We start from the raw sequence: 22,550 nt of genomic DNA, 5'->3' as shown, positions 1-22,550 counted from the left end.
TCACTCAAAAGCTTGACCTCTGACATCTGGTGGCCAGCTATAGAATTGCAGTCTTGAAGATTACACCATATTAACTGAAAACTGAACCAACCCACCCCATACTTTTGAGACAATAATCTCAGATACACATAATGATGTCACAGTCAATAATATATAGAACTCATTAGATGAAGTGTCCACAAGGGTTCCATTGTCCTGCTGTTGGGTGTCTAATGAGAGAGCGAGAGAGAGAGAGAGAGAGAGAGAGAGAGAGAGAGAGAGAACAAAAAGAGGTCATTAAGCTCCTCACAGTTGGGCAGCAAAGCTGGAAACAGCTTAAGGGCAGAATGAGAAGACACTACAGGATGAACAACTTCCATCACCGTCTTCTGACTGACAGACACAAAGTGCAACTGTTTGGTAATCCCCTTGAGCTCTTGTCCTAAAAGATGAGCCCCATATAGTTAATTAGGTCTTATGGTCGTTTGATCCCTTAAAACACAGACCACAAAAAGAGGTGACATGGGGTGCTCTCTTCATCATTGACATGTCAACAGCTAATTAAGCATACAGATTTGGCATTTAGGGGATTAGCACATGCTATATTGAAAGACAGGCTTTGTTAAATTTACAATTACTTTCTGATAACCCTTCAGATTTCAATGAAGGAAAGCAAATAGCAGTGGATTTTTTCTTCAATAAACGTCCTAATCTTTGTAGCCCTTTACACTCGTACCTGTATATGGATTGAAAATGACAGATTTGGGCACTAATAAGTGCCTAAATTGGAATGCAGTTACTGTACAGTAACATGCTATACATTACATCAGAGTTCTGGCTCTGAACTTCACAGTGCTGTATGGGTTTTGACTGACAGCTGTACTGAATTTGAGCACCACGCATGCCAGAGGTCTCCTCAATCACTCCCAGTAATTGGGCAACTTTTACAAATATTTTGTTGTCTGAGTGAGGGAAATGATGTAAATGAAGATGAATCAATGTATTCTGAAAGACGAGATGTTGAGGAATATAATAAATACATCTTTGATGTCATACGAGCAACACAAACATCCATGAGACCAAATGTGAACTTCACATTTCCAAATCATAAAACTCATGTCTTATACAGTGTCAGTGTTTATGATCACTATGTTTGATGTACAGTTACCAGATGACATGGGATCATACCCTGATGTTTTTTTTAACAGAAAGAGACGATCTGTTTGTTGGGAAGAATATTCGCCGCAGTACACACACCTGAATGCACTCATGAATATTTTCTGTGCGCACCAAGATTACAATCCATTTCTCTGAATTGTCTTGTGAAAGCCTAACACTGTAAGATGTTATCTTATAACTTAGCTAGTCATGTAGGCAATAGAACAAGCTTTCAAATCATGCCCACCTGACCCAGATTGCGATTTATAATGGACCATTTTTGGAATGCGTAAACATCAACAGTAATTGTGTGATGGCAGGAATGCAGGGTTGTGTTCCAAACTAAATAACTACAAGTGTGCTTGCTCTAGTTCCTCAACAGCACAGCTAGGAGAGCTAAACAAAATCCTTCTGGTTGAAGACTCTTCTTTGACTCATAAAAGTGCATTGAAAATGCTTAGGAACTGTGCACACTTTGGAGAGGTGTGTGGCCACTTAGTCCTCTCTAACCTACTCACTCAGACCCTTGTAATTTTTGGGGGGTCTTATGTTACACCTGCCCCATATTCTCCAGGAATAGTCTTATCATGTTACAGAATGTATCCAGAGTAGTTTTAGATTTTGTTATCAAGAAATGCGTCAAAAAGTACAGTAAATGTAAAATGCACAGAAAATAAACAGTGTAATGTTTGGATTCAGTCTTGTGTCAGGTGAACTGTTGCATCCTCACCTTTGATCTAATAATTTTCCCATCATCTCCAAGCTGTTCCCTTTCAAATGCAACCATGGTTATGGATATGCATTTCATATCATTTATATTGTACACACACACACACAAGTATTTGAACCCACGTTTACCATGTTAATTATATTAAAGACACATTCATTCTCCTCTACTATATAAGTAGGACAGGGTGACATCCCACCAACTTTGAGAAAAAATACTTTATATAGTTGTCTCGAGATGGCTATGCATATTCATGAAATTAGGCTAGTAGCATAGTATCTCTCTCCATTGCATTCAGGCGTTAACAAATCTCATCGAATATTCAAAACGGGATTACAATAATGCTATGTATCCACCAATCCAAAGAAAGGATAGGCGGGAGCTAGACAGCCCGCAGTTCCACTTTGTGGACAACTGATGTACCACAACAATCATGGCGGCGCTGTTTGTCTGCCTTCGGATTCAGAAAACGGAGAGAGCCGAACCATCTTCGTTCCTAGGAAAATCTTGTATGTAAACAAGGTCAGTCATACTGCAGCATACAGTCAACTTGTTCTCCAGTAGAATTACTCCTGTGTATAGAAGACACCAATCGGCTTACATTACAACATTGTGACAGGTATGTCTAACACGTTTGTACGACTCAACTGCATGATTGTGTCAAATTTGCCATAAAATATAATACATTAATTTCGATTGCATGAAAGTCCACAGACGTCACATAACAGCATGGCATTGTTTAGTGTCGCAAAAATAACTTAACTATCATGCATAGTGCAAAATTCGACATGTTGCAATGTCAACCAAGGATATATAGGATCAAGCTCTCTGGCAGTGCCGCAAAGTCACACGATCCTACTCATTACTTTGTGCGCAGACTGCGTGTGTCTAGACTGGTCTGTAACTGGGTCACTGTCACTCAAACAAAAGATGTAATACACATAGGCCTACTCTGAATACCTGAACAATGTTTCCTGTTTTTGTTTTCATGATTTCATTTGCCTACTCACATTTGTGTTGCATTGTATTCCACTTCCTTCCATTGTATTTATTTGTATTCTATTACTAAAGGTTGACATGAGTTTAACATTCATTTTATAACAAATGCCACCTGGTTTTGCACTCCACAATGTGAGCTGATGAATATGCATTTCATTTATCAAAATGATTCTTTTGCGCCAGTCATTATTATTTGGTCTATATTGTGCTTGCCATCCTTTATCTGTTTGTGCTTGGCTGTATCAGGACCATAAACCCTGTTTGGAAGTCCTCCTAGGTAATCTGCTAAGGGCTTCAGTGGCACACTGACCTAACTCACGTACCACATTTACCCTGCTGCTGACAGCAGACTTACTGGCTTGGCCCACAAGGTGTGTGTTTGTGTGTGTCTGTGTTATGGAAAAACAAAGGCCAAACACATTACTGCTGGCAGATGAGACAGCAGCAAAGAGCATGCAGGGCCAGTCACGTTACAGAGGGCCAAGTAACCTCTGCTCTGACTCATCACTGATCCTAACCAAGTTACTGATCAGTTGATGACCCAGGCTCTAAAAGTGGGTAGGATCCCGTGCTTACCTCACAATGATAATATGACTTGAATAACATCCACACAATAACTAGGTCAGAGTATCATTAAAGATACCAAAGGGGAGGTGTTCTTCATGTTATGATGACCACAGAGGTGTTGCTGTTTGGATTTGGCTCAGTACGATTAGCCATGTGTTGCCTGTCCTCCGCCCTATGATTAACGATTTAAAGCAATCTTCTTAACAGTGGAGCTGTGTTACTCCTTTGGCCATGATGCCAATGTCTTTTAACTTGACTCGGGACAGAATGTAGGGCAGTAGGGTGGAACAGCTGACACATTTCTAATGAAAGTAGGGCAGGGATAGTTTTAGATGTCAAACCATTTGAGTCCCCTTAGAGAATTTAGGTTGTCCTGCTACCACTGAATTAGATCAGTGGTGTGGTTTTAGTTCAGCAGTAGCACCTGTCAATCTGAAATCCTTACACAGGTAGTGTATATTCTGTCAAGTAGAGGTTCCCTGTCTATCAAGGTAAATGTCTAATGCTATTTTATCTGTCTTTTTCTTTGTAGAGTCTCAGCACAGTTTCCAAGATGATGCAGTGTTTCCACTTTATAGTCGAGCCGGTCAAGAACATCACAGCCAAGCTTAAGGTACAGTAGGTCAAACTCCTGTCATGCATTACAAATCCTCCAAACAACAAAAACACCATTTACATGTTTTTTTGTTCAAATCTTTTTTTGCTACGGTCAGAGATTTTATCATAAAGGAAAGTCACCTTGAAACGGCTGTGGAGGGGTTGTCATGGTAGCGTCACCAGGCACATGCTTACTCAAGTAGATAGGTTTTAATTGTTCCTGTAGTTTGATTTAATTACCTATTGATTTATATTTAAAACAAATTAAATCAAAGCTGATGAGTCCTTTTCTGGGTTGACCTTATTACTTTTTAAACCACTAGCAAAACACTCATTTCTGTCCTAAATCTGTTTCCTTTCCTCTTTTCCTAATATTTATATTTCATTGCTACATTCTATGTGATCTAACTCTTTTCACTCTTTTTTTTTTGTCTGTCAGGAATCTCGCAAGAGGGCGAAGAATGAGAAGCGAGAGCCACTGGAAGAGAATCAGCTGTTTATAGTGGAGCTGGCTAGAGATCTCAATCGAGTGTGCCAGGTACACTGAAATATATACACACCTTTTGTAACATCCATTATGCAAGTATCCACTGTCAGGTCTAGTTTGGAGGATAAACAAGTCTACTAAATCCCCCACTTGTCTATGTCCTCTCTGCAGAGGTCTGAGGTGCTGGGGAACATCTGGAAACTAGAGGACATCTGGCCCACTCCTCTTTGCAGGGCCTTCATCCTGGAGTGGGCATCTCTGCTGGAGAGCAAGGTATGGAGAGCAAGAGCCAATATACTGTAACAGCTATTAATATATACTGTATAGCTTGCAGGTGACTTTCTCCAAACACGTGTTGAATGAGTCTTCACCTGTTGTCAGCAGAAGAGGCCCATGCAGACGGATGGCTGGCCAGAGGAGAGCGAGTGGAGGGAGCAGGACCTGTTCAGTGAGAATGAGATGGAGAACGCTAAGAGGACCATCATCAACTGGACCAAGGACCTGAGAGCCCAACCTGAGCAAAGTGTGTGGCCTGGGGAGGCTGTGGCTCAAGTTCTGGAGGACCTCCAGGCTGCATGGAGGAGTCGCCACATGCCCAACCTCCTGACAGCAATGGAACTGCTCATGTGGGTCTTACTGACACAGGGCCTGGACAAGGTGGGGGCCTCCTTAAATATCAATTGTCCCCCTTTAAAAGAAATGAATGTATATTCATGTTAACAGCTCTGATATTTACCAAAGCCGCTTTTCTCCCTCTCCATCTTTGTGCTTGCAGGAAGCCATCCCTCAACAGTGGCTCATATGGAAGCAGAGGACTCAGAAGATAGGTGCTGCCCGCTACATTCCTCACTCAGGTATGTGATGCCTTGGACAGGCATTGACAGAGCTAGATGTGATGTTCACAGAACGTATTGTTAATTTGACCATTTTTGTTACTAATCTTATGTATATTCCAGTATGGGACTGGATCTCTAATGCAGCAGTGGAGATTTCCCTTGACCTGGACACGGCCAACCCTGACCTGCTGATCTCCAACGACGAGAAGAAGATGCGCTGCGGCTTCGAGAGAAAGGATGTGCCAAACTACCACCAGCGATTCGATGGCTGGTGGTGCGCCACAGGGGTGGAGGGTTTCAACTCTGGCCGCCACTACTGGGAGGTGGAGGTGGGGGAGCGGGACTTTCGGCTGGGTGTGGCCAAGGAGTCAGCCCTGAGAAAGGGCTTCAAGTCCCTGAACACAGATACGGGCTACCTGACCCTGCGCCTGGAGAGGGGCACGGAGCTCAAGGCCCTGACTGTGCCCTTCACTGCCCTGCCACCTGGTCTCATCCCTCGCAAGGTGGCCGTCTACCTGGACTACGACCAGGGCCAGCTGTCCTTCTACGACGTAGACAGCCGCTCCCACATCTACACCTACAATGAGAGCTTCAACGAGAAGCTGTTCCCTCTGTTCGGCACGACAGAGATCATTAAGGACCTGGTGATCAAGTCCCCTGGGAGCAAGGCCTATTGCCTCTGTCCCTCCCTGTGCCTATGGGGCTGAACTTTCCCTCTTAACACCATCCCTCCACCCTATGGTTACCCTCTCACCACTCCTGTAGAGTAATCAGAACCTTCGTTACTGTAAAGAACTAGACCATCATGATATTGGATAGCTATGTGACCACTGATGCTGCTGCTTCTACGTGATTCTTTCTGCCTCTTCCTTACTCCAGTTATGCTATGCACTCACATGCTCTGTATTTTCGTACATTTGAAAGAATACCGTAGTATTATTGTAATCTATTGTGAAATATTAATCCTGCAATAACAATGCACTTTCCGTGATGAATAAATATACAAAACTCAAAGGTTCTACTTTTAGTGCTGTGTTTTATTGAAGTCCTTCAAATGTGATCATGTTATTGAAGACCACTGTGATCTGAAATAAAAACACAATAACTATTTCATACTGAACTGTACAATGTCATAAGGTAATCCTGTTATGAAGCTTAGAAGTTCTAGATTTGTTTACTTACCAAGTGGGGGTGTTGATGAGAAGACCTCCTCCTTCTCCTCCTCCTCCTCATCATCATCATAGACCACTATGACAGCACAAAAATACCAGGTATCATTTGAATTGAACTTAAAGCCAAATAAAAAACAGTCTCAGAATTGACATACAAATAGTTTCTGATTAATATTTCTTTTCTTGCCATTCTCTCGACAATAACATAATTTTCTCATATCTCAATTACTTACATGTCAAATGCTGTCCAGAAATGAAGAGGGGGCCCTGCCCAGAGCGAAGGTTGAAGATGACAGGTGGGATGAGCTCAAACCCACTGAAACTGACCATAGGTTGGCACATAGGGTGAAGTGTGGCAATGGGCACTGGCTTGCAGCATTCCCCAACTCTGTCCTGTACCTCCACCACATGCATCTCCTTACTGGCCTCTGCACTCAGACACATCTATACACAAGGGGAGCAGAGATTAGGGGTTGGGCTGTCATTGGACTATGTTAATTGTTGTGTCACGGACTAAGTCAAAGTGATCTCTGCTAATGGGGTGTGTGGAGAGGGCTGGAGATGGACTAAAGACTTAGACTGACCGTTCGGATAAAGAACTGATGCTCCAACAAATCCTCCGCTATTTCAAACACTGCCTTTCTCTGGGTGTCATTCAGCTCACAGCCTAGTCAGAGGAGAGAGGAGACCCTGGGTTTACAATACATTGTTGTGCATCTAGGTCACCAATTTCAAACCATCTCAGTGGCATTAACCTCAGTTACATACCCCAGAGCACACAGACAGTGTCAGAAACAGAGGGTGAAAGTGAGAGATCCATGGAGATGAAGTGGAGTGGAGTTATCCTCTTAATATTCTGCAATCCTATGCCTCTTCTCTCCCTGCTTTATTGATAAATAAATCAGGGCTTTTGATTGTGTCAGTGTTTTTGGTTTGGGTGTTGATAAAGTGGTCTATGGAGGTCACCAAATTCAATTAGAACTCAAACGTAAATTGTAACTCACCTCACTGAACAAGACAACCAAAAAATTCTAGCATTAAAATCTGTCCTGGCCTGGGTCGTGCTAATCAGGTGCTAATCACATCGCATTCAACTCTCATTGGCCAGGAAAACAAAGGCGTGTACCCATGGATGATGAATCCAATTAGAGTTGTGTGTGTTTAATGTTTTTTGCACAAAACATAAACAGATCTGTTTCGGGTATTTGACATTAAATAAAAATCTATATTTAAAATAAAACCGTAGATAAAAGATGTTTATAGAGATTCACTGGTTAAAATATGGCTTCCTTTATTATGTGCCGACTGGCATGATGTCATCGATACGCGACGACGAGAGAACGAAGTTTGTTGTCAAGTTGGACGTTTTTCTGGATAAGAGATGACTTCCATTAAAAAGGCGTTAAAAACCAATTTTGGGTTCGATAAGTTCCGATCCCAGAAGCAGGAGGACGTTGTTACAGCAGTTGTTAAAAGGTGAGACCATAATAGACATGTTGAACTTACAATAACTTACCTATGAACGGCTCATTGGCTGTTACCTACTACTAGCTAGCATGATCAGTTATTGTCATTAAACATATCTGAGTAATGCCGTTGCCCAAATCGGACTGTCGATGGAATATTGTAAATTACTGCCCCTGTTGTGTGCAGGTGACAGGGATGTTTTTGTGTGTATGCCCACCGGGGCAGGGAAGTCCCTCTGCTACCAGCTTCCCGCAGTGTTGGCTAAGGGTATTACCTTGGTCATATCCCCTCTTATCGCTCTCATCCAGGTCAGTCTCTCTTCTTTAGTATTTTCTTCTGTTGTGTAATTTGTCCTGATTACATGATTGATTCTGATATATATATAACTGCATAGCTAGCTATGTATTTAGGTTTCTTCAATGATGATCCCTTTCTCTGTATCCACCATAACAGGACCAAGTGGACCACCTAAGGGACCTGAACATTCCTGCATGCTCCATCAACTCCAAGCTCCCTGCAGGGGAGCGCCGTCTGATCCTGGCCGATCTGGAGAGTGAGAGCCCCAGGTTGAAGCTGCTTTACATCACCCCAGAGATGGTGGCCTCCTCTGCCTTCCAGCCCTGCCTTACAGGCCTACTCTCCCGGAGCCTCCTCTCCTACCTGGCTGTGGACGAGGCTCACTGTGTCTCCCAGTGGGGGCATGACTTCAGACCAGACTAACTCAAACTGGGCAGTCTGCGTGCCTGTCTGCCCGGGGTACCCTGCGTGGCGCTGACAGCCACGGCACCCCAGAAGGTGCAGGAGGACATAGCAAAGTGTCCTGAGGCTGCGATCACCGCTGTCCTTTGCCACACCTGTGTTTCGCAGTAACCTGCATTATGAGGTGGTGTACAGGGAGGACCCCTGGAGGACCCCTACAAGCACCTGCATGCCTTCATCAGGGAGGCCCTGACCATGGGGGAATGCCCCAAAGGACAGGTTGGCGGACTAGATTCCCCTCTGACTCTTTCTTATATGCAGTATCTCTTCCTACTCTACCTAATGGATGGTGTAATCAGTTAGGGCTGGGCGTTGTGGCCTAAAAATCATAAGTCTATTTTTTATTATGGGCGATTCACGATATATATCTAGATTTAAAGGTCAAATACACTGTATTTCAAACAGTCAGCAATAACCTAATGAATTCAGGGCTTGTGATATTATACCTAGGGTTAATATAAGCCTTCCACAACCATAAAACCCACTAATAATGTAATTATTTTATCAAAATAGTTTAATCTGCTATTTTGCAATATTCACTGATCTGTCTGAAAATGCCCGTTTTGCAACAAACTGAACATAAATTTACCAGAATCAGTGTTCATTGATTCTCTGGTTTTAGTAGTGTATCCTCTGCATGCAATTTGAGGAGTTGAAAGGTTAACTTCTCCTCTATTACAGTAAAATCATGAATGGTGTAATCAGAGTAATGTATTTCGGTGTCCTTATGACCGATTCTGTTGGAACAAACCTTAAATGCAAATAGAGAGTTGAAACCACTTATCAGGGAGGAAGTGATCTGTCATCTTTGTTGTTGTTGTTGTTGTGTGAGAGAGTGTGTGAATGGGAAGGTGCATAGAAGGAGCAAAGGAGACAAGACCAAAAAGACATGAGAAAAAGCAGACGTAAACGGTCATAAAATACAAAAAGTGATTGTTGCGATATAGGCATTTGAAAAATTGCGCTAAAACATAAATTCAAATGAATTCAATATGTCATCCAGCCTTATAATCAGTGCAAGGTACTTAGTTTGGGATATTTATCTGTATGTCTTTCTTCAGGGTTGTGGAATTGTGTACTGTCGGACCAGAGATGGCTGTGAGACGGTGGCTTACCAACTGACTAAGCTGGGAGTCCTGGCCAAGCCTTACCATGCAGGTGAGACATTCCTCAAGGGCTTACAAACATTGTGGGGTAGGATAGTAAATGGTCAAGTTTAATAAAGACAAGAATCAAGCAGATCATTTTATTGATGGAGAGACGAGACATAACAAATTGGGCGGCATAACTCTTGACCTTTAACTCCTGCTTGTGTAGTGTTGAAGGCAGGAGATCGCACAGAGGCTCAGACTGATTGGATGCAGGGTAAGGTGCTTGTCATTGTGGTCACCATCAGTTGGCATGGGGGAACCTTGCCAAGTTACTACCAGGAATCTGGGCATGCGGGGCGAGACGGGCTGCCCACTTCCTGCAGGACATACTACTCCCCCAAGGACCGGGAGCAGTTGACCTTCCTCATCCGCAACAAGGTGGCCCGCAAACAGGTTACGTGTAGACTAACAGGCTTGTTATTAGTATAGAAATATGATGGTGCTGTAAATGCATGGGGATTGCAATTGGTGTGTACAGTGTTCAAATATTTTTATGTTTGTTTATTTAACTTTGAGCGAATGATTGTGTGACTTCTCTGCAGGCAAAGCGTGGCTCCAAGAAAGATCAGGACATGGCTTCCATCACAGACTTCGAGGCCATGGTGTCATTCTGTGAGCAAGAGGGGTGAGTGTTATATAACACAGGGGTTCCCAAACTTTTACACTCAAGCCCCCTCTTCCAGCATTGGGGAACATCTCTTGCTCCCCCTGCGCTCGCGCGCCACGTCTATTTCTGTGGGCACAAGCACTGTTCATGACACACCCCTCTTGTTGGAGGAGAGAAGATTTTGCAGGTTTATAAGCTTACAATATTTCCTGCAAATCTACACATTTTTTCATGGTGTGCAGAGAAACCTTTGCCGTTTTAAAGCAAATTTTCTTCCAATTCTATATGTTTTGTCATGTGATATTTGAGTGACTCACATTACAAAAAAATCAACAGGCTAGTTGATCTGGACATTTCGGACAAGTTATAAATGGCTCTCTAAGGTCTGCAATGACTGAGAAACTGATGATGCACTACATAATTATGAAATTGCAACTTGTGCATTCTATTATTTAAATGTTCAAGAGTGTGTGTGTGGGGGGCACAGCAGCAGCCCACAGTTTGGAAACCACTGATATAACTCACTACAATCATCTGCATTTTTGTTTTATTTCATGCAAGAGATACAAAAGCGTATTGCACTATTTTAGGCAGCCTAAGAAAATGCTTTTTCAGAAGGAAGAGATGCCATTTTTAACCTATGCAACAACTATACGGAAATGACAGCATGACTCTTTCTGTTTTTGTGTATAACTGTGAAGCATATTACAAGGCTTCCTCACTGCCTCAGTTCCATGTTTGTACAGCAGAGGGCAGGCATGGGCCTCTGAATCGCCTGAGGAATGAGGTTGTAGTTATTCACGTGCCGCGTTCAACCAGTTAGCAAGTCGGACATTTCTGAGTTTCCTAGTTTCATCTAGCAATTGAACAAGGCAATAAAGCAAAGGAAGTCCTTTACATAGGAGACATATGGCAACACTCTTACAAGGGGTTTGGCAAGATGCCTCCATTTAAGTGAGTTGTTGATGGAAACTGCAGAGGGCTCTTTCTTAGAGTCTATGAGCCTGTGGCAGAGGTTGAGTTGACACCCATACATCCTAGAACTGACAGACATTCATCTCCCCAAGCAATCTCCTGTGCTTCTATTGGGATCTTTTAGCTACATGTCCAGTTGTTTGTATTACTTGATGCCTTTGTGTGTGTGTGTGATTCCATGCTCCTGTGTTCCTTGTGTCCTTGTGTTGTGTGGATCAGTTGAAGCCGTCCTAGAGGTCTAGTCTTGTCCATCTCTCACGTCAAAGACTGCTTTGTTAGCCAGCAGAGCCCAGGGATGCCCCATGGAATGTTGATACTCCTGAAAGCCTGGAAGCCGGCCTGTTTTGCTGCTTCTCAGGGAGGCTCTGTGTGTGTTTTGTATGGAGGTGTGTTGTTCAAGGGCCGGGTTCCTTTATAGATGGGCCCCCCCCCCCCCCCCCCCCATTGGTCCTCCTCATTCCTCCGGGGTTAATAGGGCCATAGAGTGCTTTTCCAGAATGTCTCTCCTGGTGATATAGTGGTGACAGAGGGTTTTCAGTTCACACCTCTCTGCATGGGTCCTCATTCTTCTGGGGTTTAGAGGTCCATAGGGTGCCTGTCTAATGTCTCTCCTCATTATTGGGGGAAGTGGGGATTGTCTCAGGTTAGCTGACTATGTGGGCCCTTGGTTCTGGTTCTGTGACAGCAGCAGCACGTCAAACAGGTCATCAGCAGCATGAGCAGGAAGACCACTAGGAAAGAACACACCTTTTATAGTAGCTAGCCTACATATTTGAATTTTGTCCAGACAGGATGATTGATTTCACACTATCTAAAGTGTGAAATCAATGAAAGACACGACGTGGCTGGGTCTTTCAGCATGACAATGATCCTAAACACACTGCCTGGGCAACGAAGGAGTGGCTTCGTAAGCATTTCAAGGTCCTGGAGTGGCCTAGCCAGTCTCCGGATCTCAACCCCATAGAAAATCTTTGGAGGGAGTTGAAAGTCTGTGTTGCCCGGCAACAGCCCCAAAACATCACTGCTCTAGAGGAGATCTGCATGGAGGAATGGGCCAAAATACTAGCAACAGTGTGTGAAAACCTTGTGAAGACTTACAGAAAACGTTTGACCTCTGTCATTGCCAACAAAGGGTATATAACAAAGTATTGAGATAAACTTTTGTTATTGACCAAATACTTATTTTCCACCATAATTTGCAAATAAATTCGTTAAAGATCCTACAATGTGATTTCATTTTGTCTGTCATAGTTGAAGTGTACCTATGATGAAAATTACAGGCCTCTCTCTCATCTTTTTAAGTGGGAGAACTTGCACAATTGGTGGCTGACTAAATACTTTTTTGCCCCACTGTACATACATGCATGTATGTATATACGTGTGTGTGTGTGTGTGTGTGAGAGAGAGGTGTAGCTTACCGATAAAGAGGACGAGGACAGCGAAGGCCCCCATCTCCAGAGGGCTGGCGGTGGGAAGACCCTGCAGTTTGGCCCAGAGCTTCTGTAGCAGGGTCAGCATTTCCTCCCTGGCATCCATCATGTCCCTCACACTGAGGGTGGGTGCAACTCTGTAGTATCTGGGTGCAGGTTGTGTGATGTGACCACTTTGCTGAAGCCACAAATAAAGGGATAAAACTGGATGAAAGATGGATTATTGATTATTAATAATGGATAATTATTACAATATATTGTTAGAATTATTAGAATCTAGGGATTTGTTTCATTCCTTATTCTTCACCCATAATGGACTGTGAGTCTAAGTCAGAGATGCTGTATGTTACTGTCTAACTCTGTAGATGACCTGACACCAATGGAATGTTGACAGACCATTGTGTTCATCCTTGAATATATAGGAGAGCTGCTAGTGCATGTGTTTCTGATGAGTAGGTAGGACAGAGTGAAATCAACTGATTCCAGCTCCTCTTATAAGGAGGAGGATTGTGTCTGTTCCAGGCTTACTAGAGTAATTCTAGGGCTCTCCCAGCAGCATGGCTGTGGACTGACACACCACCGTTATCACAACAGTCATGAGACTGAGAGGAGGGTCCCACTGGCTGACTGTATAAAGGGAGGACTTTTATCTATGTTATGTCAAGGGCAGACACTGATATTTGCCTTGTTGTGTGTTAAAATATTTTCTAAGTTTCTGTCTATTCTTTATGCACATATGAGTAGGACATACAGTGCCTTGCGAAAGTATTCGGCCCCCTTGAACTTTGCGACCTTTTGCCACATTTCAGGCTTCAAACATAAAGATATAAAACTGTATTTTTTTGTGAAGAATCAACAACAAGTGGGACACAATCATGAAGTGGAACGACATTTATTGGATATTTCAAACTTTTTTAACAAATCAAAAACGTAAAAATCGGGCGTGCAAAATTATTCAGCCCCCTTAAGTTAATACTTTGTAGCGCCACCTTTTGCTGCGATTACAGCTGTAAGTCGCTTGGGGTATGTCTATCAGTTTTGCACATCGAGAGACTGACATTTTTTCCCATTCCTCCTTGCAAAACAGCTTGAGCTCAGTGAGGTTGGATGGAGAGAGAGCATTTGTGAACAGCAGTTTTCAGTTCTTTCCACAGATTCTCGATTGGATTCAGGTCTGGACTTTGACTTGGCCATTCTAACACCTGGATATGTTTATTTTTGAACCATTCCATTGTAGATTTTGCTTTATGTTTTGGATCATTGTCTTGTTGTAAAACAAATCTCCGTCCCAGTCTCAGGTCTTTTGCAGACTCCCTCAGGTTTTCTTCCAGAATGGTCCTGTATTTGGCTCCATCCATCTTCCCATCAATTTTAACCATCTTCCCTTTCCCTGCTGAAGAAAAGCAGGCCCAAACCATGATGCTGCCACCACCATGTTTGACAGTGGGGATGGTGTGTTCAGGGTGATGAGCTGTGTTGCTTTTACGCCAAACATAACGTTTTGCATTGTTGCCAAAAAGTTCAATTTTGGTTTCATCTGACCAGAGCACCTTTATTCCACATGTTTGGTGTGTCTCCCAGGTGGCTTGTGGCAAACTTTAAACGACACTTTTTATGGATATCTTTAAGAAATGGCTTTCTTCTTGCCACTCTTCCATAAAGGCCAGATTTGTGCAATATACGACTGATTGTTGTCCTATGGACAGAGTCTCCCACCTCAGCTGTAGATCTCTGCAGTTCATCCAGAGTGATCATGGGCCTCTTGGCTGCATCTCTGATCAGTCTTCTCCTTGTATGAGCTGAAAGTTTAGAGGGACGGCCAGGTCTTGGTAGATTTGCAGTGGTCTGATACTCCTTCCATTTCAATATTATCGCTTGCACAGTGCTCCTTGGGATGTTTAAAGCTTGGGAAATCTTTTTGTATCCAAATCCGGCTTTAAACTTCTTCACAACAGTATCTCGGACCTGCCTGGTGTGTTCCTTGTTCTTCATGATGCTCTCTGCGCTTTTAACGGACCTCTGAGACTATCACAGTGCAGGTGCATTTATACGGAGACTTGATTACACACAGGTGGATTGTATTTATCATCATTAGTCATTTAGGTCAACATTGGATCATTCAGAGATCCTCAATGAACTTCTGGAGAGAGTTTGCTGCACTGAAAGTAAAGGGGCTGAATAATTTTGCACGCCCAATTTTTCAGTTTTTGATCTGTTAAAAAGGTTTGAAATATCCAATAAATGTCATTCCACTTCATGATTGTGTCCCACTTGTTGTTGATTCTTCACAAAAAAATACAGTTTTATATCTTTATGTTTGAAGCCTGAAATGTGGCAAAGGGTCGCAAAGTTCAAGGGGGGCGAATACTTTCGCAAGGCACTGTATGTTGCTGTTGCTATGGGAAAGTATGTTCCCTATAAACTGTGAATAGCAGTTGGGTAATTGGACAATTGATGCCAAGACAGGATCCTGTTCATATGAATTATTTCATGGTCATCCCTTCACAGTTCTCCTCCTCATCACACTCTCTTTATCTTCTTCTCTCTAGTTATGCAGCTACACCACAGTGTTACTTCTCCTCTCCCAACCCTGATCACACTGTAGGCTACTAGATTACATTACCTGTCCGTTCTCTTCATCACAACACTAGATTGACTTGGATTAGGATAGAGTTTAATGTATTGATTCTATTAAAGGGGAAGTCTTTAGACAAATAGAATAGTGCTTCAATTCATTTGACAGTAATTTTTGTATTGACTATAGGAGTGGCATGTAAAACAGATACCAGACTGTTTTCTCAGTCTCTTTGTCCTGCTGTCCGTGTCCCTTTAAAGAGTTTCTGTTCCTGTTGTGTTGCTGGACCAGACCGAGTCCATCGTGGTGGAATGTGTTCTGGCCAATGTATTTTGTATGAATTCCGCTGACAATAGTTTTTACTTTAGTGCTGTTTCCCACAGATGCTCTGTCTCTCTCTCCCAGGTAGACTCCTACCAGCTGGTGTAGTGATAGATCCCAGTCAGACTGGGCTTTCACCAGTCTCCGGTTTCACGGCTAGGCCGGGGGGTATGGGAGCAAGTCTTCCCACAGTAGTAAAGTGTAGCTAAATATTCAGCTGTTAGAAATGTCATTATGATAATGACATACAGGAAGAGTGCTCTCCTTCTAGAGCTGTTCCAACTCTGGTCCACACTGTGTTCACATGTAAATAGCCTCCCTATTAATACACAGCTGGAATACACTGATGACAGCTAAATTACAAACTTCACATTCTTTTGGTTAGGCTATAAAGTATGCTAACACTGTTATTCTGGCCTGTATTTGCATGTATATAGGCTACATGTACACACTCACAACCAGCATACACTCTCCTGAACTGTATGGGTAGTTTGCAGATATGCAACAGAGTAAATAAAGGTGCTAAACTGTGCTTGTCTAATGAAGTGAATCAGTTAGTGATGTAACACAAGCACCAACACCTACCTGAGTGAGTGTGGAGAGCGAGTTCCCTGTGTGTTGCTGGGTGAGTTGGAGCCAGCAGTGAGACAGAGGTGGTGACCTCGCCTCCTCAACCCAGCGGTCTTTTCAGGATTAGGGTTAGCAGAGATAAGTCCTCAAGTAGCGATTTAGCATCGAAGCCAAGAGATGACCAAAACCCCATCCGCTGCACTGCTGTCCTCTGTACAGTCTGTTCTGGGTTTCAGAAAGGAAACAAATCGGGCTCGAGGTTAGCTTTCTCCAGCTGTCATTGGTTTAATTTCCACCGTCTCTCTCTCCACTCTTACTCTCTCCTTTTATTCTTGCTTCTCTCCCAGTTTGTAGTAGCTGATGTCGTCTCTTGGTGCCAGTGGAAAAGGCAGCGGTTGTGCAATAGCAACACTGTTTATCTCCACTTATAAAGGACTCCTGCTGTGTTTTTGTGCTCTCTGCCTGTTGTATTAATATAGGCTAGTTCATCATCTCCTCCTTCTGCTGTGGGTCATTTTCTTCTTCCTTCACTCCTCCTCTGGAAAGACTCTGTTGCTTCATGAGCTCTGTCTCTTGCTCGCTCTCTTTCTCTCTTGCTCTCGGTCGCTCTCTCTCTCGCTCTGTCTCTCTCACTCCCCTCCTCCCTTGGTGAGACTGCCTCTTTCCCCCTTCTTTGAAAACTGTGGAGACTGGGTTTCCATCCGAGGTAGTCTTACTTTGTGTGTTATGGAGGTGTCTTGACTAGTATTCCTCCAAGAGACACTAGCCTGTATGAATGTGTGTGTGTATACATTACATAATATTGTGTATTGAGTGAAAAAGCAAGCTGTTATACAAAGAAGCGGAACAGCCATACTCTAAAGAGTGAATAGACATTCAGATGTTGAAATCTATTTAAAAGTCATTTAGAACAGTAACATCCTCACCAACCACCACCCATGGCCAATCTCACTCACCTACAAGTCTCCTAAATTTTGGTTTGCTATTCAGACTAGACTCTAGGGAAGCAGTTATTTTATAGAACCTCGTCTCTGTTTCACATTATTCAAACGAGTCATTCCACACCCACAACCCCTTTTTCTCCTCATCAATCGAGTTTGTCAGAATAGAAGGGAGTGGTGTGTCTGAGTGATCAGAAACTGCATCCAGTTCACAGACGTATCGATAAACGGGTGTTCTTTTACTGGAGAATACACTTCACACTCCTGCAGAGTCACTGCATTTGATTTCAATAACTGTTTGACCGCACCCATTTTGATTTGAATGAAACTTTCCATACATATTTGCCCATGGTAGAAGTGGTCAGAAAGTGTCTTTTTTGGGGGGACCTGAATGCCAAAACATTCTAGCTCAAAGTTACCCATTGCTCAAAGTGAGTCATCAATGTCTTCATTCCTGGAAAAGATAAACAGTTGAGTTTTAAATCATTTAAAAGCTTACAAAAAGGGTTGTCAATATATTTGATCATTTCTTCGGCTGAGACACAACATGCTCTTGAATACAGGGTGGGTGTCATTTCAATCATAGAAATATAATTCATAGAATGTGCCTATCCCTTCAGACCCCTGCAATTAAGCTGATACACCATTGACATTTTAAATGTAATTAAAATGTTTACTTCCAATTAATACCATAAAGATGGCTGCTGGTCCACCCACCATTGAATGTCAACTTAAATGGGAATGTCTATTCTATGCTCTATATTTCTTTGATTTCAATAGGTTTCCTATGGAAGGTTGACAGTGTTATTTAAACAAACTGATATTCCCATTCAAGTCAACATTCTCTGATGTGTGGACCTCCAACCATTTTAAAAGTTGACATTTTTATTTTAGTCACATTTTAGTAAATGTATCAGCCCAAACATGACAACCACCCTGTATTCAAGAAAATGCTGTGTCTCAACCGATGGCAGGCACAACACACAAAAACCTCAGATGAGGAAAAATAGGGTCTACGCTACAACATACGGGAAAATTAGTTTTTGCTGTTGAGTTTACACGTTTTTAGATGATTGACATCAAAGGTAAGAAATGTTTTGGGAAAAATAATCAAATAGTTTGACAACCCTTTTTGTAAGCTTTTAAATTATTTAAAACTCAACTGTTTATCTTTTCCAGTGATTTTAAGACATTGATTATTTCTCATGTTATGGTGGGGTATGCAAAATAAGTCCATTTGAGCACCTATATCGCCTAAATGTTTTGGCATTCAGGTTTCAAAAAGCAGTGGTCTAAAGTACTTAAGTAAAAATACTTTAAAGTACTACTTAAGTAGTTTTTAAAATTTTACTTCACTACATTCCTAAAGAAAATTATGTACTTTTTAATCTTTACATTTTCCCTGACACCCAAAAGTACTCCTTACATTTTGACCGCTTAGCAGGACAGGTCATGAAAATTGTCCAATTCACGCACTAATCAAGAGACCATCCCTGGTCATCCCTACTGCCTCTTATCTGGTGGACTCACGAAACACAAATGCTTAGTTTGTAAATGAGTGTTGGAGCATGTCCCTGGCTATCCGTAAATTTAAAAATAAAAATAAAATAACATAATTGTGCCGTCTGGTTTGCTTAATATAAGGAATTTAAAATTATTTTTACTTTTGATACTTAAGTATATTTTAGCAATTGCATTTCCTTTTGATACTTAGGTATATTTAAAACCAAATACTTTTACTCAAGTAGTATTTTACTTGAGTCATTTTCTATTAAGGTATCTTTACTTTTACTCAAGTATGACAATTTGGGTACTTTTTCCACCACTGCCAAAAAGTCACTTTCTGACCACTTCTATCATGGGCAAATATGTATTGTAAGTTTTGTTCAAATCAAAAGGGGTGTGGTCAAACAGGCATTCAAATCAAATGGAACGACCCCTCTCTGCTCAAGTGTGATTAACATCTAGTGATAGCGAGTAGTGTCAAAGCCTTATTTGGCCAGTTGAGTGTGACCTTGTTTGATCACACGTCATGCACACACACACACACATCGATCATAGACAGAATCTGTTACACAATGGTAGCTATTGATCAATGATGATCCTCTTTTGTCATTTCTCCATGACACAATCATTTTAAAATTCCTCCTATCAGCAGCATTAGCTACTTTTCTGATGTCATGTACACTTTTCTGTTTTGTGAGTCTTAATGAGGAATGCAGAATATTTTGGCTCTGAGCATTTTGCCCTACTCTGTAAATGCTAGGCCTCCTAGGGGTTTGACCTCTAGCATATCTGTGCAATATGTTTGTCTCTCTCACACCTGTATTTCTGGGCTCTCTCAGCTGCCGCCCTACCACCATCTCCAAGTTCTTTGGGGACCAGAAGCCAGACTGTGCGGGGGCCTGTGACTACTGTCGTGACCCCAAGGCTGTGCGGGCCCAGCTGGAGAAGGGGGCTACTTTGTGCACCAAGACTGGAGCAGCTCGGAGCACACAGCCCAGGGGCCCGTTTGGGTTTGACCGTGATCTCTACGCCAGGGGGAGGAAGGGCTACGGCTTTGAGAGGTCAGAAATGCAACGGTCTAGTAGCCTGGAGGCCAGTCTAACTCTGTTGGTTAAAGTAGAAACAGACTGGCATCCAGGCTAACATTTGTTGTAGTTTTTAGTTGCTAACAGGCAAGAGCCTGTAAGTAAGCATTTCACTGTAAGAATACCTGTTGTATTCGGCGCATGTGACAAATACACTTTGATTTGAGATGGGGGGGGGGGGGGGGATCTTTCCTTCTGACTCGCTAGTCATGTTTTGGTTGCACTATTTGGTTGGGTTAGAATTATTTTCAAATGTACTGTTGACTTTAAAATGTGTTTTCTAGCTGTCACTCATAGACAGTACAGTAGGAATGCTGAGGTCTGTGGTGAAGTCATCTCCTCAGGCATGATGAGGAGGGCTGGGAGAGTGGAGGTGATGATGATGATGGCTCTGAGCATCGGAGGAAAGAGTTTGGAGATCTCTTCAAGAAACAAATGAACCTGTGCAAGGTGAAACCTCGCATTCATGTACAGTGTACATGCTGTACATGGACAGCCCTGCTGTCATACTGTTATACTCAACATCTGACTCATAAGCGTTCCATTGCTTCAGTAAACAAACCTTCATACACTGTAGCAGCTTCCTCTCTCTCCACATCTGTGTTCCAGCTGTGGCCAGCCAGTCAGCCAGGCAAGGAGGCTATGGGGCCCCTGTAAAGGCACCATGTGGTAAATCTATCCCAAATGTGGGGTAAAATCAGCACAACAGGGCTATTCAAATCCATACTATTAATCCTGACAAACAAAAGACGTGTTGAGTTGAGCCATTATTTTGAGACTGTTGGTTTGAGATGCTGCCAGCAACAGCATGGGGCTTGGAACACTGAAGCACTAGAAACTAGGTGAGAGAGGCAGCGGTCTAGTGCTGGAGTGAGGAATTTGAGGGGCCCTCTGTAGGTTCTCTGCTCTAACTGACAATAGAAGTGTGAGGGGGGTGTCTTATTTCCCTTTGTTTACTTCTCTCTCTTTCCTCTGTAGGTGTCTGAGGGACACAAAGATTCCTTTATCCCCCCAGGTGGGTTCTCTACTGTTGTAATATCAGTGTAGACAAGCAAAGTGACTGGCTAATAATACTGTTATGTGACTGAATGGGTTTGGATATTGTGTTCAACTGTGTCTGCAGATGATAACTGCCCACTCAGAGAGGCCAGCAGCCAGAAAATCCCCAGGCTCACTGTCAAGGTACAGCTCTAGTATGGAAACGTCTCACACACACGCATGCTCACATGCATGCTCACCTACGTGCAAAGCAATATGCACACTCACATGTTTTTGATGTTTAATGCACATGTCCTTGTGTATTCAGTGTCTCCACCATCATGAGCTCGTTAGAAACTATTTATTCATCCATAATTAAATTCTGCTGTAAATCATTCACCTAACAAGATGCTGGCTTATCCCGGGTCCCACACTCAATTTGTGAGGAAATGCACAGAGCACTGAACATCTATGTTTGCAGATGGAGGGAACAGAAAGGGGATCGTACTACCACTGTGGTTCATACATGTATTACAAGAATAGCCATTTTCAAGGAAAAACTTAGCCCCATTTGTATATTTTTTAGCTCGTGTCTGACTGATTGTATGTCATGATTTAAAAAAAGTTTAAATAAATGTATGTATAGTGTTGAGTTTATTCTGGAGCTGCTACTGACCAGTTCTCCCTTGTAAAGACATGCTTTAAATCTCAATGACACTTTCCTTTTAAATAGAGGATGAAATCAAATGAATACTTCTTCACTTGCCTTTAAAAAAAATATATAGTTTTGAGGAGTGTGTGCCAAATGTGTCATTGTGTGCATCAATTCTAGGCCCGGGAGCACTGTGTGGCCCTGTTACAGGAGGCTCTGAACAACCACCAGGTGGCAGCAGTACACACACACAGGTACCAGTCACTACTAACCACATGCACCTAGAATGCCAAGTCACTGATGCCACTGGGACAGCTGAACTGATACTTGGATTTCTTTCTTTGCCTCCCCCCCCCCCCCCCCCCCCCCCCCCCCCCCCGCACCTCACCCAGATCTGACACACTCTCCTTGACAGGGGATATTGAACATGAGGTCTTCAAGATCACCAATTCTTCCAACCTGTACAAAGCAGCTGTCCTGAAGAGAGTAAGTAGCTCCTGACTACTGTCTGGTTTATTGTACAACACTAAAGTCACTTAATGTATCGAGTCCTATGGAAGTTATTCTTTTGAAGTTATTCTTTCACTCATCTAACTTATCTTTTGTTCCTAAAGGCATCAGAGATGAAGAAGGGAGGGGTTGCCTCTGCAGGAGGAGGAGGACAAGGAGAAGGGGAATTCACAGAGATAAAGGCTGAATCCAAAGACGAAGCAGCCTCCTCCTCTTCCTCCTTGACTGAGGAGCAGCAGGGCTTCACGCCTGCCTCACAGATCTACTCAGTAAGGCCCAACACCACAGCACACAGAGGACTCTGCTTTTACTTCGCCTTAGAAAATACTGTAGTGCTCCTTTATAAGCAGCAATAATGACTAAATATGTATCTGCTGGCTAATGCATTGAGACTGCCTCAGCCCATTTAGTAACAGGATGCGGTCAGTGTTATTGTGAGTCAGCCTCATACTGGGTTCTATTAGTAACTAAGCATCCTTCCTTCTGTGTCTCCTTCTCTCC

At 42.8% G+C, this 22,550-nt stretch overlaps 2 protein-coding genes and 1 pseudogene across 8 annotated transcripts; 2 read left to right on the top strand and 1 right to left on the bottom strand.

Moving 5' to 3' along the window:
• Window positions 1-37: 37 nt before the first annotated feature.
• LOC109893555 (nucleoplasmin-like) lies at window positions 38-7,660 on the bottom strand. Of its 4 annotated transcripts, none has more exons than XM_031827771.1 (6): window positions 7,527-7,660; window positions 7,291-7,406; window positions 7,107-7,189; window positions 6,756-6,966; window positions 6,533-6,598; window positions 38-209 (listed from the first exon to the last, which is right to left on the bottom strand). In XM_031827771.1, exons 2-6 carry the CDS (start codon window positions 7,340-7,342, stop codon window positions 61-63), a joined length of 561 nt encoding a protein of 186 aa, XP_031683631.1. In that variant the 5' UTR covers window positions 7,343-7,406; window positions 7,527-7,660; the 3' UTR covers window positions 38-60. The 4 variants fall into 4 exon arrangements, with proteins under 4 accessions (XP_031683631.1, XP_031683632.1, XP_031683630.1 ...); XM_031827772.1 differs by having other exon boundaries at window positions 7,291-7,403; window positions 7,527-7,638; XM_020486810.2 differs by lacking the exon at window positions 38-209 and adding an exon at window positions 6,367-6,435 and having other exon boundaries at window positions 7,527-7,659.
• LOC109893545 (butyrophilin subfamily 1 member A1-like) lies at window positions 2,346-6,369 on the top strand. Of its 4 annotated transcripts, none has more exons than XM_031827765.1 (8): window positions 2,378-2,483; window positions 3,132-3,234; window positions 3,963-4,043; window positions 4,467-4,565; window positions 4,686-4,787; window positions 4,896-5,171; window positions 5,290-5,368; window positions 5,471-6,369. In XM_031827765.1, the coding sequence occupies exons 3-8, from the start codon at window positions 3,984-3,986 to the stop codon at window positions 6,055-6,057; spliced, it is 1,203 nt and encodes a 400-aa protein (XP_031683625.1). In that variant the 5' UTR covers window positions 2,378-2,483; window positions 3,132-3,234; window positions 3,963-3,983; the 3' UTR covers window positions 6,058-6,369. The 4 variants fall into 4 exon arrangements, with proteins under 4 accessions (XP_031683626.1, XP_031683624.1, XP_031683625.1 ...); XM_031827767.1 differs by having other exon boundaries at window positions 2,380-2,483; window positions 4,899-5,171; XM_031827766.1 differs by lacking the exon at window positions 3,132-3,234 and having other exon boundaries at window positions 2,346-2,483; window positions 4,899-5,171.
• Window positions 7,661-8,138: 478 nt separating the features above from the next.
• On the top strand, window positions 8,139-11,910 carry LOC109892012 (ATP-dependent DNA helicase Q5-like; annotated as a pseudogene).
• Window positions 11,911-22,550: the final 10,640 nt, after the last annotated feature.

Source organism: Oncorhynchus kisutch, linkage group LG6 (genome assembly GCF_002021735.2).
Source record: "Oncorhynchus kisutch isolate 150728-3 linkage group LG6, Okis_V2, whole genome shotgun sequence".
In the NCBI taxonomy this organism is placed as follows: domain Eukaryota; kingdom Metazoa; phylum Chordata; class Actinopteri; order Salmoniformes; family Salmonidae; genus Oncorhynchus; species Oncorhynchus kisutch.
Note: the sequence above shows the minus strand (reverse complement) of the source record. Positions and strands in the feature narration are given on the sequence as shown.

What these genes read in the sequence shown, in the direction of transcription:
- LOC109893545 (XM_031827764.1), top strand. Translation starts at nt 3,984, where the DNA reads ATGATGCAGTGTTTCCACTTTATAGTCGAGCCGGTCAAGAACATCACA. An exon ending in CATCTCTGCTGGAGAGCAAG is followed by an intron (nt 4,788 to 4,895) that starts GTATGGAGAGCA and finishes ACCTGTTGTCAG; the next exon opens with CAGAAGAGGCCCATGCAGAC. An exon ending in TGACACAGGGCCTGGACAAG is followed by an intron (nt 5,172 to 5,289) that starts GTGGGGGCCTCC and finishes TTGTGCTTGCAG; the next exon opens with GAAGCCATCCCTCAACAGTG.
- LOC109893555 (XM_031827771.1), bottom strand. Translation starts at nt 7,342, where the DNA reads ATGGATCTCTCACTTTCACCCTCTGTTTCTGACACTGTCTGTGTGCTC. An exon ending in TTCTGGACAGCATTTGACAT is followed by an intron (nt 6,599 to 6,755) that starts GTAAGTAATTGA and finishes GTGCTGTCATAG; the next exon opens with TGGTCTATGATGATGATGAG. An exon ending in CTCATCAACACCCCCACTTG is followed by an intron (nt 210 to 6,532) that starts GTAAGTAAACAA and finishes CTCTCTCATTAG; the next exon opens with ACACCCAACAGCAGGACAAT.